The 14,052-nt window shown below is 33.8% G+C and overlaps 4 protein-coding genes across 6 annotated transcripts; 2 read left to right on the top strand and 2 right to left on the bottom strand.

Annotated features, from left to right (window-relative positions):
* The first annotated feature begins 756 nt into the window (after positions 1 to 756).
* Positions 757 to 5,004, top strand: LOC108320621 (uncharacterized). The gene is made up of 9 exons (XM_017552096.2): positions 757 to 1,708; positions 1,973 to 2,087; positions 2,743 to 2,779; positions 2,906 to 2,975; positions 3,072 to 3,176; positions 3,582 to 3,732; positions 3,821 to 3,903; positions 4,391 to 4,484; positions 4,567 to 5,004. The coding sequence occupies exons 1-9, from the start codon at positions 1,678 to 1,680 to the stop codon at positions 4,649 to 4,651; spliced, it is 771 nt and encodes a 256-aa protein (XP_017407585.1). The 5' UTR covers positions 757 to 1,677; the 3' UTR covers positions 4,652 to 5,004.
* Positions 5,005 to 5,092: 88 nt separating this feature from the next.
* LOC108320622 (monothiol glutaredoxin-S15, mitochondrial) lies at positions 5,093 to 7,396 on the bottom strand. Its single transcript, XM_017552097.2, has 6 exons — positions 7,242 to 7,396; positions 6,673 to 6,801; positions 6,479 to 6,578; positions 5,857 to 5,923; positions 5,487 to 5,565; positions 5,093 to 5,394 (listed from the first exon to the last, which is right to left on the bottom strand). Exons 1-6 carry the CDS (start codon positions 7,302 to 7,304, stop codon positions 5,347 to 5,349), a joined length of 486 nt encoding a protein of 161 aa, XP_017407586.1. The 5' UTR covers positions 7,305 to 7,396; the 3' UTR covers positions 5,093 to 5,346.
* A 52-nt stretch (positions 7,397 to 7,448) lies between these two features.
* On the top strand, positions 7,449 to 12,656 carry LOC108320620 (uncharacterized). 3 transcript variants are annotated; one of them, XM_017552094.2, is made up of 13 exons: positions 7,449 to 7,584; positions 7,952 to 8,109; positions 8,470 to 8,574; positions 8,674 to 8,783; positions 9,268 to 9,422; positions 9,510 to 9,598; positions 9,683 to 10,214; positions 10,506 to 10,586; positions 10,973 to 11,214; positions 11,317 to 11,399; positions 11,783 to 11,894; positions 12,198 to 12,272; positions 12,356 to 12,656. In XM_017552094.2, exons 2-13 carry the CDS (start codon positions 8,017 to 8,019, stop codon positions 12,524 to 12,526), a joined length of 1,848 nt encoding a protein of 615 aa, XP_017407583.1. In that variant the 5' UTR covers positions 7,449 to 7,584; positions 7,952 to 8,016; the 3' UTR covers positions 12,527 to 12,656. The 3 variants fall into 3 exon arrangements, with proteins under 3 accessions (XP_017407583.1, XP_017407584.1, XP_052724464.1); XM_017552095.2 differs by having other exon boundaries at positions 7,466 to 7,532; XM_052868504.1 differs by lacking the exon at positions 7,449 to 7,584 and having other exon boundaries at positions 8,093 to 8,109; positions 8,679 to 8,783.
* Positions 12,657 to 12,770: 114 nt separating this feature from the next.
* On the bottom strand, positions 12,771 to 13,341 carry LOC108320623 (late embryogenesis abundant protein 1). Its single transcript, XM_017552098.2, has 2 exons — positions 13,236 to 13,341; positions 12,771 to 13,133 (listed from the first exon to the last, which is right to left on the bottom strand). The coding sequence occupies exons 1-2, from the start codon at positions 13,287 to 13,289 to the stop codon at positions 12,888 to 12,890; spliced, it is 300 nt and encodes a 99-aa protein (XP_017407587.1). The 5' UTR covers positions 13,290 to 13,341; the 3' UTR covers positions 12,771 to 12,887.
* Positions 13,342 to 14,052: the final 711 nt, after the last annotated feature.

Below are 14,052 nucleotides of genomic sequence, written 5' to 3'. Positions count from 1 at the left end.
CACTGTCTTATTATACATACTAATGTTTATCATCCTTATGTATGCATGTTATCAAAGTTAAAGTTCATAAGGGAAGAGAGAAAATAATTGTTGGTGGTGGTTCTTTTTCCTGAGCTTGATTAAATTAATGCATAGATTGAGAATATCAACTAGAATTGTTGATTCACAGGTTAAGACAAACGGCACCAAACAAGTAACCAGTTAGGTGAAAGAAGAAGCACATATTGCAATTGAAGATTTCCATGAAAACTGCATTTTATAGGTGAACAGACATAGTGGTGTGCAATGAATGTAGTCATTGACTTATGCATAGTGTGCACATCAAATTTAACTTGCTGAGGATGGCATGGATATATGCCAGTTCCACTTTTTGTAATAAATTACATATTGCTATCACTGTGAGAATCAAAGCTGCAAATATCTGCACCACTTGAGGACATGAAAAGAAAACAGGAAAGCAATATATATATATATATATATATATATATATATATATATATATATAAACCAAATAAAAGAGCTAGCCAGTGGAATTTATGATGTATGTATCCAAGTTAGAGTCAACTAAAGCTTTTTCTATGAAACCATAGAAAAGATAAACCGCAATCTGCAAGTAATAAATTATAAACGAGATTTTGTAAATAATGGCCTTGTTTTATTCCATTGTTCTTCTTGTTTCTTAATGTTCCTTCTTTTGGCTTAATGTTTAATGCGTATGCATAAACAAAAAAGAGGTGAAGATTCTAGGATGTGTATTTTTTTTTCATCTAACGTGTTTAGTGTGTTGAGGAGCTTATCTATTTGTTTTTGTTTTGGCACTACTGAAGAGAAGCTATAGGGTTTGGACTTATGCAGTTGGTCATGAGTATAAAGAAACAAAAGTTTTCTTCAAGTGGGGTTTGAGCAACTAGGAGTAGTGGGAAGCAAGAAAGTAAGAGAGAGGCAAATGTAGTAAAAGGGTTACATGCTTTTTCTTGTCACTTCTAATTTGAGATCCAGGTTGTTACTGAGCTTAAATGTTATGAGTCTTAAGCTAGAAAGTAGAGGAAAATACCTAGAAGCTGTGGTTCCCTTTCCAATAGCAATTCTCAGTGATTTTTATTTCTGGAATTTCTTTTAGTCTTTGATAATTTGAGGACAGAAAAAGTGAAGGAAAAGAAAAAGACTTTAGTTTGAGGTTAATGGGTACCCATCAATCAATCAAGCAGGAATTGATAAACAAATATGATCTTTACAAGCACGGTTATTCTTTCTTGTTTTCAGTAATATTCTTCAGCTGCTGTTGCTGTTATCTTTATTTTCTGGCCACAGCCCACAAGCATAGATTCTCTCTATGTGCGAGTCCTCTGTCCTTGCTGTGTGCCTTAGAAATGGATGAATGTGCTTTACACTGCTTGGATTCTCTTTGCCCATAAAAGGTTTTCTGCTTTTGTCTGTCTATGCCTCTCCTTTTCATTGATGCTTTCTTAGGCGGTTCTACGCACACTCTATTGCTGGTGTGGTGTGAACACTACACGTACACAAGGAAACACACATACACATTTTATTCCAACTCCACCTCACCCTTCTGGGTATAAAGAGGCATCACCATTCTGCATTCTTCATTGCATAACCTCTTCATACTCCCTTCACACACTTCAACAGGTGGGAGTGCTGACAACAGTTTCTCACAGCAAGATGAGCTATGGACATTATCATATGGGCTCTGGTTTGTTCTTTTGCTCCTCTTGATTTTCCTTATCCTTCTTTACACCTTGCATTTTGCTCCCTTAGCTCTTTCTCTCTAAAAATGCTTGTACTTTGGAAGTCATTTTTATTAGTCATGCATCTGTTTTTGTTTTTGTTCTAGCTTCTTGTATTGTTTGACTGTAATCAATGATAGTTTGCTTGATCCATTTGAAGATCATCGTTACTTTTGTGCCGTATTTTGAAATCTATCAACAATCTTCAAAACTTTATATGCCATTTTCAGGTAGTAGAACTGGTCGGAGAAGTTTGGAGTTTGGGAAGACACATGTGGTGAGGCCAAAAGGAAAACACCAAGCCACTATAGTTTGGCTGCATGGTCTTGGTGACAATGGTTTAAGGTATGGATGTCATATCTTTAACTTCTGTTATTGTTATATGGTTCATTCACCTACAAGGCATGTTGTGTACTTTTTCTAGTGTTGATCCTTCCAAAGCTTGTCCACTCTTCCTCCTCCATATTATCTCTTCATTGTTATTTTTTCTTCACCCAAACCTACTTTCTGTTTTACCATTATGATATGCTTCTTCAGAGTTCTGAGCTAAGTGTGGACAGTACTTTTGACAACACTCTTCATATATAACTAAGGGATCCAAACTTGTGTTTTTAGGTGTTGTATGCTTTCAGTGTTGTGTTTCTTTCAGTTGAGATTCTAAATAGAATAAATTCTGTTGGAAAAAGTTATATTTAAAGTTTGATTTGGAAGAGTATATACTAGATTCTCAATTAGGGGACCACAAGATCATTTGTTTTCTCTACTGATATGAGTAACTTGACAAGACTTTATTTAGACATAAGAATATTTATATGGCAGAAAAACTAACATATTACAGAATTTTTCTTTCAACTGTATTTATTGTGTTGTGACTGAAAATACCATTCAGATTTTTATCTTATCTTACAAATCTGTGTATTCCTAATTGACGTTTGCATTCTTCTCTGATTCTATTCAATGAGACAAGCATAATAAAATCTTGAGCTTGGATTTTTTGCAGCTCATATCAGCTGCTGGAATCTCTTCCACTTCCAAATGTAAGAAATGAACTTTCCTAGTTTGCTTTTGTACGCACGTATTCTCACTTTATCCCTATAATATTCTGATGAATCTATTCTCTTGTACAAAATATATGATGTTGGTTATGATCTGATATGCTGCAGATAAAATGGATTTGCCCAACTGCTCCTATCCGCCCTGTAACAATACTTGGTGGTTTTTCCTGCACTGCATGTACTATTAAATAAACCCCTCTTGTGCTTTTATTCATTCTGATTTAATCAGCACCGTGTTACAGTAAGCTAACTCCTATTGTTAAACATTGATCAGGGTTTGACATGGGAGAACTTTCAGAAGACGGTCCAGATGATTGGGAGAGTTTAGATGCCTCAGCAGCACACATTGCCAACTTGTTATTAACAGAGCCAGCTGATGGTAATTTATATAAGCTGAATAATAATTAGTCTCTGTTTGAATAAATTTTTGTCGTGAAATAAAAAAAAGGAAAATGAATTGAGTTTCTCCTATAAATTATATCAGTTTATAACTTCTCCAAACACTGAGATGTGCAACTTAATTTTAACTTTAAAGCAGACACTAAAGTCTTTTGGGCCTTTTTATTTTCTTTTTCTGTAAGATGCTAACTAAGAAGTTTATGCAAACAACAGATTAATCATTTCCCAAGCATTTTTCAATATATGAGAATAGATTTTTCTTCATATGTAACATCATTCAAGTGAAAGGAAAAATAAATAAAGAAAATTAACAATTTGGGACTTGTAATTGATATTTGGTAGATTCATTCATTCTAACAAGAAATGGATTTTTTTTTTGTCACAGTGAAAGTTGGAATTGGAGGCTTCAGTATGGGTGCTGCAGTAGCTCAATACTCTGCAACTTGTTTTGCCATGGGAAGGTATGGAAATGGCATCCCGTATCCAGTGAACCTAAGAGCAGTTGTTGGACTAAGTGGCTGGCTTCCAGGATCAATGTATGATTTCACTGACATGAAAGCATGTGTATATATATGTTGGTCAATGTAGCCACAAGCTAAAGGTTGGAAACTTCTGTTTATGTAGGAGCTTAAGGAACAAAATCGAAGTGTCACATGAAGCTAGAAGGAGAGCTGCTTCATTACCTCTTTTGTTGGGCCATGGAATCTGTACGTATGCATACATCTCAGCATGTGCTTATGTAACAGTTTGCAGCATTGAATTTGATTTTGCAAAACTGATTTTGAAGTGAAGTGACTTATGTTTGGTTATTGCTATTATTCAGAAAACAATGAATAGTAAATTTCAGCACAGAAGATTTGATCCAACGCAATAACTACTTGAAGTTATTGCCCCTCAATCAATTTTAGATTCATAATAATTTCTCAATGTGAAACTAAACATGTCAATATTTAACTAAAATCAAGCTAATTGATAACCTGCACTTAAATATTGAAACCATATTTCTTTGCTTATAAACTTACCACTATCTTGTTTCATTGGACTAAAAGCTTGTATTGATAAATAGTTGCTGTGAATTTTTTTTCCTTCTGCACGCAAAATTGTTTTGTAATCCAAGTAGAGCTTGTGCATGATTTTACTATTCAAATGATGACCTCTTTAGCACGCGTAAAGCACAGCTATTTACTGATGTAGGTGATGATGTAGTCCTCTACAAATACGGAGAGAAATCAGCTCAATCCTTAAGTTCAGCAGGCTTTCGATACATTACATTCAAATCCTATGATGGGTAAGAACTCTTGAGCAGAAATAACTCAATTTCGAATGAATCACACTTCAATTAAACTAATCATTAAACTTTTTGGGTGCAGGCTTGGTCACTATACTGTTCCAAGGGAGATGGATGAGGTCTCCAATTGGCTTAACTCAAGGCTGGGGCTTGGGGGATCATCATGAATAACATAACATAACGAGTGGCTATATCACCAAATGGTTTTCCAGTATATATAATATGGTATTGGTATAGGAGGAATAGTCTTCTGCGTTCCTTTAGTTATGTTGCTGAGAAATAAAGATCTGAATGTGTTTGCCAAGCAGTAATCTCCCTTTCACATTATCATAGTACCTAGAGAAAGGGTCAGTTGTACTGTTGGAAAGATTTTGTTTCAATTATTGTAATATAGGGTACTTAGTTGTGTTATTTATATATTTCAGAGTGTTTTTTTCTTCTTTTTGGTGGGGTGGGGGTTAGTGTAAAATGCTTGCATGGACTTTTGGAGCTATAAAATCCTGTAAACTACTTAGTATGAGTTTGTTTTCAAGTAACCAACATCTTCCAAATCACGTTGAGATCAATTCACAAGTCACGTATCAAAAGGTGTTTGAGAATGGCAAAAGTTAAATCAAACACTCAATTTTTATTTTGTAACAGCCTCCAAATCCAGACTCAGTCCTGACTCTTCTTAACTTCATATGATCTTAAATTAAAGCAAGGAACAGAGGAAAAAGAAAAAAAAAATTCTTACAAACAGCAATGTTGAAACTTCTTATTTGAATATAATCTAGAAAAAAGAAGTTCAAAAAGTTCACATCATGAAGACGTTCTAGTAAACTACTACATCTGTTAACACTTCACTACCTTGGGCGTGTCTTTACTTCTTGGAAGTAATATCTTTAAGCTTTTCCTTCAATTCACCAGTCTACAAAGGAAAAAAAATATTATTGAACAGTCCGTTACAAAATAATACTAGCCACAAGTAGAAAAAAGAAAAGCATTTAAACGGGAACAAACCTGGTGCATGTTGAGAATAATATCCGATCCACCAATAAACTCTCCCTTGATGAAAATTTGAGGAAATGTCGGCCAGTTACTGCACGGAAAGAACAAGGAGAAGACTAGGCTGTAATACAATTTTTTTTCTTTATTTATTAATGACAGTTCATCAGGTAAGTCCTAGCCCATTGGAGATATTGGAAACTGAAATTCAATTGCCAAAGGCCCATGAAGACTTTTATCCCACAACAATGACAAACTATCATCAATCAAAGTTATAAGTAAACTATGTACAAACTACAATTGTAGATGATTGATGTTTTTTCCCAGTCATATATGCAATATGTTCGGAAGCAGAGAGTAATAGGATCAACACGCATGAAGTTACCTAAAGGCTTTTACAGCATTTTTTAGCTCAACATCCTCCAAAATGTTTCTAGCGCTTATAGGAACATCTGCAGGAGCAAAATAATGATATTAGTAATTTACAGAATAGTTATCAAGTAATGTGAATTCACACGTAACAAACTACTTTTACAACTTCACTGGGGAGAAAGAAAAGTACAAAAGTATCAGCAAGCAGAAAATATAAGCATATAGATCATTTTAATTAAATTCCAGAGAAGCAGATATACAGATAGAGCCAAAATATGATCTTATGGGTTAGCTCCTCATTTAATAAAGGTGGCCTTGAAGAATTAACAGGAAGAAGACTTCGTTTATAGGTCGAATTTCTTGAGGCTAAAGTCGCATATTTTCAAGGCTTTTCAAATATTAACATAGAAACTGCCCATCCACACCAAGAACCAGCCCCTGTCTGTACTGTATCATGCTCCTTTTTCATATATAACGTTTTGTATTTCGAGTGTCATATAATACAACTAAACATTATAAATCCGGTTATCATACTGAAAGACACTATTTTTTAACATGGGGAAATACTTCCTCCATAAAGAGACAACTACATAACATACAACTTCGTGTGCAGAACATATAGTTTCAGTACTTACCATAATGTTTCAAAACTCTAACAGCAAGTGAGCTAAAACCACACTGTGGCAAATCAGGCACACCTTTCATGTAAACCATAACAGGGTTATCCTTGACATCCTGCACATATTAATCGGTGAACAAAATTTCAAGCTACATATCACTCAACATCGTTAAAAAAATTTGGGCAAAAGATTGATTGATATACCAGTACCTGCTCAATAACATTTGCCAAAGAAATGCCAGAACCCTCAAGCTTATTAGCTGCCTTGAAGTCATCATGCGTGTCAGAATCATTTGATACAGTAGTTGAGTATCTTGTGCAATAAAACAACCCATTTAACTGTCACCATGTTAAAGGAGGCAAGTTACAGAAAGAAAATTACAACATGGAGTTTGACAATTTCAATAACTAACCAACAATTGTTGGCATTGATTAGAAGAGTAATGCGATGCTATATATTTCTTTTCATACATTATGCAATGTTATATATACAGTACCATCTCTAAAATTTTGGGTAACTCAAAAGCCGAGAATGAAGCAGTCATACATAATCATAAAGGCAACCTAAGCAAGTTTATAAACCAGGTAATATAGAGAAGGAAAAAGGACTAAAATTGATTAAAAATAAACAAAATGAATAAAAAGCAAAAGATCTAGAAAACAAGCGATGCCCATTAGATAAGGCTGCGTAAAAAATGCAACTTTTATATGATTCGCACAAAATAGATGCGAAAAAGAACGATTAATCATGAATAAGAGGTAAGGGCTGAAGATCTTACGGGCCTGCCGAAAGAACGATTAGCGAGCCCTTTGAAGAACATGTTTGACAAGGATGTCGCCATTCGAATGAACCCACGAACAAAAACCTGAATGCTCCCGAACACTGCACTTGTCTTTTGCCGTGTAGTTTAAAATTTTAAAAATTAAAAATTAAAAATATATAAAGTAGTGCTCTGAAAGGTCAAAAATGCCCCTTGATATATTACTTATTCCAAAACCCAAACCCAAAACCCTTTTTCTTCCTCAGGAATTCATTCCGCAGCCTCTTCTGAAGACGCCCCATATCAGAAGTATTCTCCTTTGATCGGTTTCCCTTTACATATTTTCGTTCATTTTGCTTAGGTTAGGTTTTAAGATTCATCCTTATCCTTTACTTTTCTCTTCTTTCTTTTGTAACTATTAATTTTCCGTCAAATTTTTCTGCCTCATTTTCGTGCTGTTCTCCTCAGAGTTAAACCCCTTTGATTACTAATATGTGGTGTGCAAAAATTAGTTTTTTTTTTTTCTTTTCAAAATGCTGCTTCGAAATGTGGAACTTGTGAAGTTTTGTGATTTATTGGATTAGCTTCACCACTTTGCTCTCGTGTTGGAATTTCGGTTATTTGTGTTTGTTATGCAACGATTGAGCGGCCCAGTTTATGTAATGATTTTTTATGACTGCAAAGTTGTTATCTTTACGTAGTGCTGACTGGCTTTACGTCTGATTTAGGTGCTGTTGTTCATTCACTGTTTGCTGCCTCTACATAGTTGTCTACTTGTAAGAAGCTCAGAGAAATGGTGAAGGGCGATTCAAAGAAACATGTTCTCACTGCTTTCACTCCTAATGGGGACTATGCTGCTATTTTGTCTGCCAATGGGACGGCCAAAGTAAATTCATCTTTCCCCCCCTCTTTAAATATGATATTTGTTAGTAATTTTGCTAAACTATTCCCAGATAAATTCCTAAGGTTCTCTCTTGGGCACTAACTGTGGATGGTTTTGAATTGTAATTTGTGTTACCATATCGGATAGCCCTTACTTTGAATTTATGATCCTTATATTATTAACTTACTCCGGCAATATATCTCCTACGAATCTTTCCTTTTGCATTTCTTAAGACTGATTTTTCTAAATGGTACCCAATGATTCCTTTTGCATTTTCAATTGTTGGTGTGCTAGAATGATGTTAAATTGTCAACATGCACTTGATGTTATGTTTGTAACAGAAAATCATCCTATAATTTTCAGATTTGGAACACAAGCACTGGACATTTGTTAGCAGAGTGGAAGGCATCAGATGAAGATAATGATCCTCGTTATTCTTGTATTGCATCTAGTTACACAGGAAAAAAGGTAGTATGAGCTTTTGGAAGAGTGTTTTAATCACTAGTGCTTTTTTACGTTAGAATCATACCTTTCCCCCCTGATGTGGATTGCGCTCTTTTGTAATAGTTTAGAAAAGAACAGGGAACTTTCTTATTAGCTCTTGGCACAATCGATGGAAGAGTTCTTGTTGTTGATGTTTCCACTGGTGACAGAAAGTTGATTACCAGCTATCCCGGGTATTACTGTCATTTTGTTTTCCTTTTTGCCATATTAATTATAAATTTTCTCTTTCTTTTCAGTCCCCTTATGAAAATTTAAAATGTTTACCAAATCTAAAATGTTTAAAGAGGGATTAATTCATTAAGATGTGTTCGTGAAGCAAATAAAATGTTGATTTTTTTCGTTTTGGGGTACGTGTGGGGACCAAATTTTTTTGTTAGTTTTTCTAATGCAAAAACTATCAATTTATCGAAGTAAAACTATCCAAATATTTGTGTTTTTTTTATGTTGGTCTGGTGTATAGGAATCTACACCATATAGTGGGATAAAACTAATGTTTTTTTAATACACAGATTATGTACTTCTATCTCAAATTGAAAACTGTATAATTCCTTGACATTATCATGTGGACATCCATATATTGATTTTTATGCTCTCAAGTGAGATTAAGATGGTAGTTTATATTTGTCTATTGTAATAATTGTTCTCGTCATCGTACAGGGAGATCTGTGGACTCTCATTTGCAAATAAAGGTCATGTTCTTCGCATTGTTGGACGTAATGGGATGGCATATGAGGTTAACACAGAAACAGGACAGCTTTTAAAGGAATTTAAAGTATCAAAAAAGTCTATCACTTGTCTGGCTTTCTCACATGGTGAGTACTTATTCCATTTGGAGCTTGGTCCATTATAATCATTTCCCTTGCGTGCAATTGACACTTGTAATTTTACTTATTTTCCAGATGAAAAATATTTAGCTATTGTCAGCTCTAAAATACGGGTTATTAGCTGGGAAATTGGGAAAGAGGTTCTGAAGTTCCCCAATGATTTGGTAATCTTCATTACTTATTCTGGATATGAATATTTGTCTTTACAAGTAAAAGCATCCTCATTTTTTACTTTTATTCTTCAACAGGGAAATGTACAACACATTTCTATATCCAATGATGCCAAAAATTTAGTTACATTTGATTTTGAGGGTAAGCACCTTCATGTTTGGAAATGTGATTTAAATTCAGGAAATGTGGGTAAAGGTCCTACACTTCCCCTAAGGCATCCTCCAGTAGCTTTGGACTGCCGCTGTGGTTGCAATAAAGAAGAAGATATCGTTCTTTTGGCAGTTAGTAGTAGAGGTTCTTCTTATATTTGGAATTTGAATGCTTTCTCCGAAGATCGGATGCAACCAACTAAATTAACCACCAAGACCAAAACAGTTGAAACAGACAAGGAAAATGGGGGAAGTTCAAAGAAAAGGCACACCTCAATTATTGCATCCAGATTACAACCTATAGAAGAAGACAAACAGGTTAAAGCTATTGTGACTTATGGCTCTCTGGATCATCCTCAGTTTAGCGTCGTAAATATTAGCAATTCAGGGGAGACAATAGTATTAAATGTAGAAAATGAGACCGATTCTGCTCATCAGCATGGTAGTCCTTCTGGCAAAGGTCTGATAAACCCAATATGTTTTTAGCTTTTCTTATACTGTCCTTTTTGCTTCATTTTCTTTAAATTCTAGGTGATTCTAATTTTGTGTTGCTAGAATTACTAAATCTTAAATACTTTTCCTGCTCCACTGGAAGTTGTTTGTCATAGATTGTTGACAAGCTCGTGAAATACCAAATAGAATAAAATGTTACAAACTTTAATTTGGATTTTTTTTTTCTTTATTAGTCGGGGCCTATATATGTTCTCTTAACTTTTGAAATTCCTGTACATGTCCCCCTTACTGGAAGCAGCAATATCAATGGAAAGCAAGAAAACTAAGAAAAGACAAGCACCATCTGATCCTGATGTTACAACTGACATGGTGGATTTAGGTAAGAACTGTTCTTACTCAGCATGAATAGCATGTTATTGGATCTCATTTTCTAAGTCGTGTACTCTTTGAAATTGAGAGCACATTTTTATACACGGTTGTTTCTTCCCTGAATTTTGTGAATTACCTATTCTTTTGTTGTACTTATGATTTGCATGACAAGATTCTGAACGTATAGGCTATAGAAATCTGAACGATCCTAATATTTAAGACGATTAAATTTCTTTAAATTCATGTTCAGGTCTAATAGTTTTACTAAAACCATTCACTGATGGATTTATGTAAATTTACTCTTCGGCATGATGAACCATAGAACCACCAATTCTTAGAAGTATGCATACTGTATTTAAGAATTGATTGGTATTTCTTGTAATACATTTAATGTAGATCAACATGAGGCTGCAGAAGGAGTTCTCCTTGATAATGATTTGGATGAGCCAACAATGGGAGAGAAACTTGCTAGTCTAAGTTTACTGGAAGAGAACAAATTCAGGAGTGACAAAGAGCAAGAAGCTTCTGTCTCAATAAAGCCTCCAAGTGCAGACTCCGTACATGTTTTGATTAAGCAAGCATTAAATGCTGACGATCGCACCCTTTTGCTAGATTGCTTGTATACGCAAGATGAGAAGGTTATCTTTCTCTTCTATTGGAGTTTATGTATACTTGAATGGAAGTTGTCCTCTTGCTCAGTTTATTAAATGCTATGCTTGATGCAATAACTCCTTTTGCAGGTTATTAGAAAGTCAATTGCTCAGTTGAACCCATCCAACGTCCTCAAACTTCTATACTCCCTCATATCCATTATTGAATCTAGGTAAACTCAACAATAATCTAGTAAATGTATCTTTAGTACGCATGTTTCTAGGGAACATAGAAAAAATTATAGTTAAGAAAGTTAAGGATAATTAACAGCTAAGGGATCAAAATTATGGATCATTAAGAATTCTGGGATTGATAAAATTACAATTAAGCATATTGATAAAATTGACTAAAATAAAATATATGTATAAGAAAAGTTGCATTAAAATTGACGTAACATAGACACAAGCAGTATCCAATATCCATCTACAGTACTGTAACTTAAACAGCAACCAACAGAATCATAACATGTGATATCAGTAATATACTTTTTAGCTATCAGATTTTGTACTGACTCCTGATTAATTCTAAATAAGTGTTACTTTCCTTTTGTTTTAGAGGTGCAATCTTGGCTTGTGCGCTTCCGTGGTTGAAGTATCTACTTCTACAGCATGCGAGCGGAATATTGTCCCAGGAATCGTCATTAAAAGCTTTGAACTCTTTGTATCAAGTGAGTTCCGTGTGATGAATTCACTCGATAAGCACTTAATATGTCATTTTCTCTACCTGTGTCTTTTAAACTATCATTTACATGTAATATAATTTCTTCTTTCTATGCTTAAGATAGCCATTTTGTTTTGTATTTAACTGTAAAGCAATGGATGAACTTATGTTCTTCTTCAGTACTACACGAGCTGCAGAATCCCTTGAGAAGGATTGTAGAAGACATGACATGCTTGTAGAAGAACATTTAAATGTTGATCATGTTTGCAAAAATGACTCTTTCCTTATTTGATTCGTTTTGTGTGTGCAGCTGATTGAGTCTAGAGTCTCCACTTTTAAATCTGCCATCCAACTCTCAAGTTGCTTAGACATTCTTTACTCAGGGGTAAGCCTCTTTGAGCTGTTTGCAAGTAATTAGCAAAAGTTGTGATAAACCTGTGTTTATTATCAGTGTCTTCTTTGGAACAGGTTATTGTTGAGGAGGACGATGAAGATGAAACAGTGCCAGTTATCTTTGAGGATAAGGATAGTAGTGAAGAAGAATCCGATGAAGAGGCCATGGAAACTGGCCAAGATATCACAGATGAAGAAGAATCAGAACAAGAACTTGATGGTGCAAGTGATATGATGGAAGATTGATAGTGTCTTTTTGTCTTAACGTAATTGGCAATGGCCCAAGTGTTGTATGCATTTGCTTAGGCACATGCTAATACTCAGTTTTGAAATGTTCTACACAATCATAGGAATTTAACATGTTTGGTTTCGTTTATTTTGAGATTATTTTTTGGAACTTGAATATATGCAAGCTTCATCTATGAAAGAAACTCAGCAATTTATGAAGGCTTCATGAAAATGAATTAATATAAAAACACAATAAGATAACATTAGCAGAAGAAAACTCAAGCCATAAGAAACATTTCAATTACATGTTCAGAACAAAAGAATCTATGTTCATACGAGGGAAGAAAAACATTCAGTTATAAACTATATTCAAGAAAGCTTATTCTCTGCGATTCTGGGTTGGGTAGTAGTAATAGTACTCTTCGTCTTCATCATTCTGTGGGGCCATACCAAAGCTATTCTTCACGCTCTCAGAAACACCCTGCAAGAACCCACCAGTGCTCTCATTTCCACAGTGGGCCCATTCCTTCATACACCGGCCCATCTCAGAGGCCCGTTCTTTACTTTCATCACTCTTCTCTTGGGCCTTCTGCCCCACTTGTCCCATCTCTTGGTTCGTCTTCTCCTGATCCATTAATCCATCAACAGTTACAGTTAAGAATGAGAACAAGACATTAAGAAGAATGAAAAGGTTTAAGGTTGCATGAAAGACCATATAAGTTGGTACCTGAGTTTGAGCATTGGTCTCACCAGCTATATAACTCTCATCACCAGATGCCATTTTTACTCATCAAAATTACTCATCACTCTGTGTCTAACCATTTTATATATGAATAAATATATAATACAATGGTCTGAATTGCATTCACTGCTTAATTTATTTATACTATTTTATGGTCTGTTTTGTTATCGTCACGTGTCCAATTGATCAACACGTGTACAACACATGTCAAATGTAATCAACTATTTGCATTTAAAATTTAAGTGGTAAAAATTAAATATTTAATTTAGTAATAATGATAAGATGACATAATTTACATTTATTTTATACATATTATAAAAAGATAAAATAGTTAGAAAAAAGTTAATTTATATATATATATATATATATATATATATATATATATATATATATATATATATATATATATATATATATATTCTTTTTAAAAATAAAAGAAATAATATTTGTATGTAAAAAAACTTATGTTATTGAAATATTATTTTTCTTAATTTAAATTTAGTTTTATAAATAAAAATAAAGTAATGGTAACATAACACGTGTTTAAATTCATGTAATATATATTATAAAAATAAAATGATCGTAAAAAAACCTTTTACACTTTTAAAAGAAAAGAATAATATCAATATAAAAAATTTATTTATACCAAAATATCATTTTGCATCCAAACAAAGTAAATGTGATATAATAATAATAATTGTTTTTCTTACTTTTTGGTTAAGATGCATGCTTCATCACGTATTATGTTTTAAGAAATTCATAATCATAAAAAATAATTTAAATATAATTTAATTTTATATAA

Source organism: Vigna angularis, chromosome 9 (assembly GCF_016808095.1).
Source record: "Vigna angularis cultivar LongXiaoDou No.4 chromosome 9, ASM1680809v1, whole genome shotgun sequence".
NCBI classification, from domain to species: domain Eukaryota; kingdom Viridiplantae; phylum Streptophyta; class Magnoliopsida; order Fabales; family Fabaceae; genus Vigna; species Vigna angularis.
This window is presented reverse-complemented; position numbering and strand designations above follow the sequence as displayed.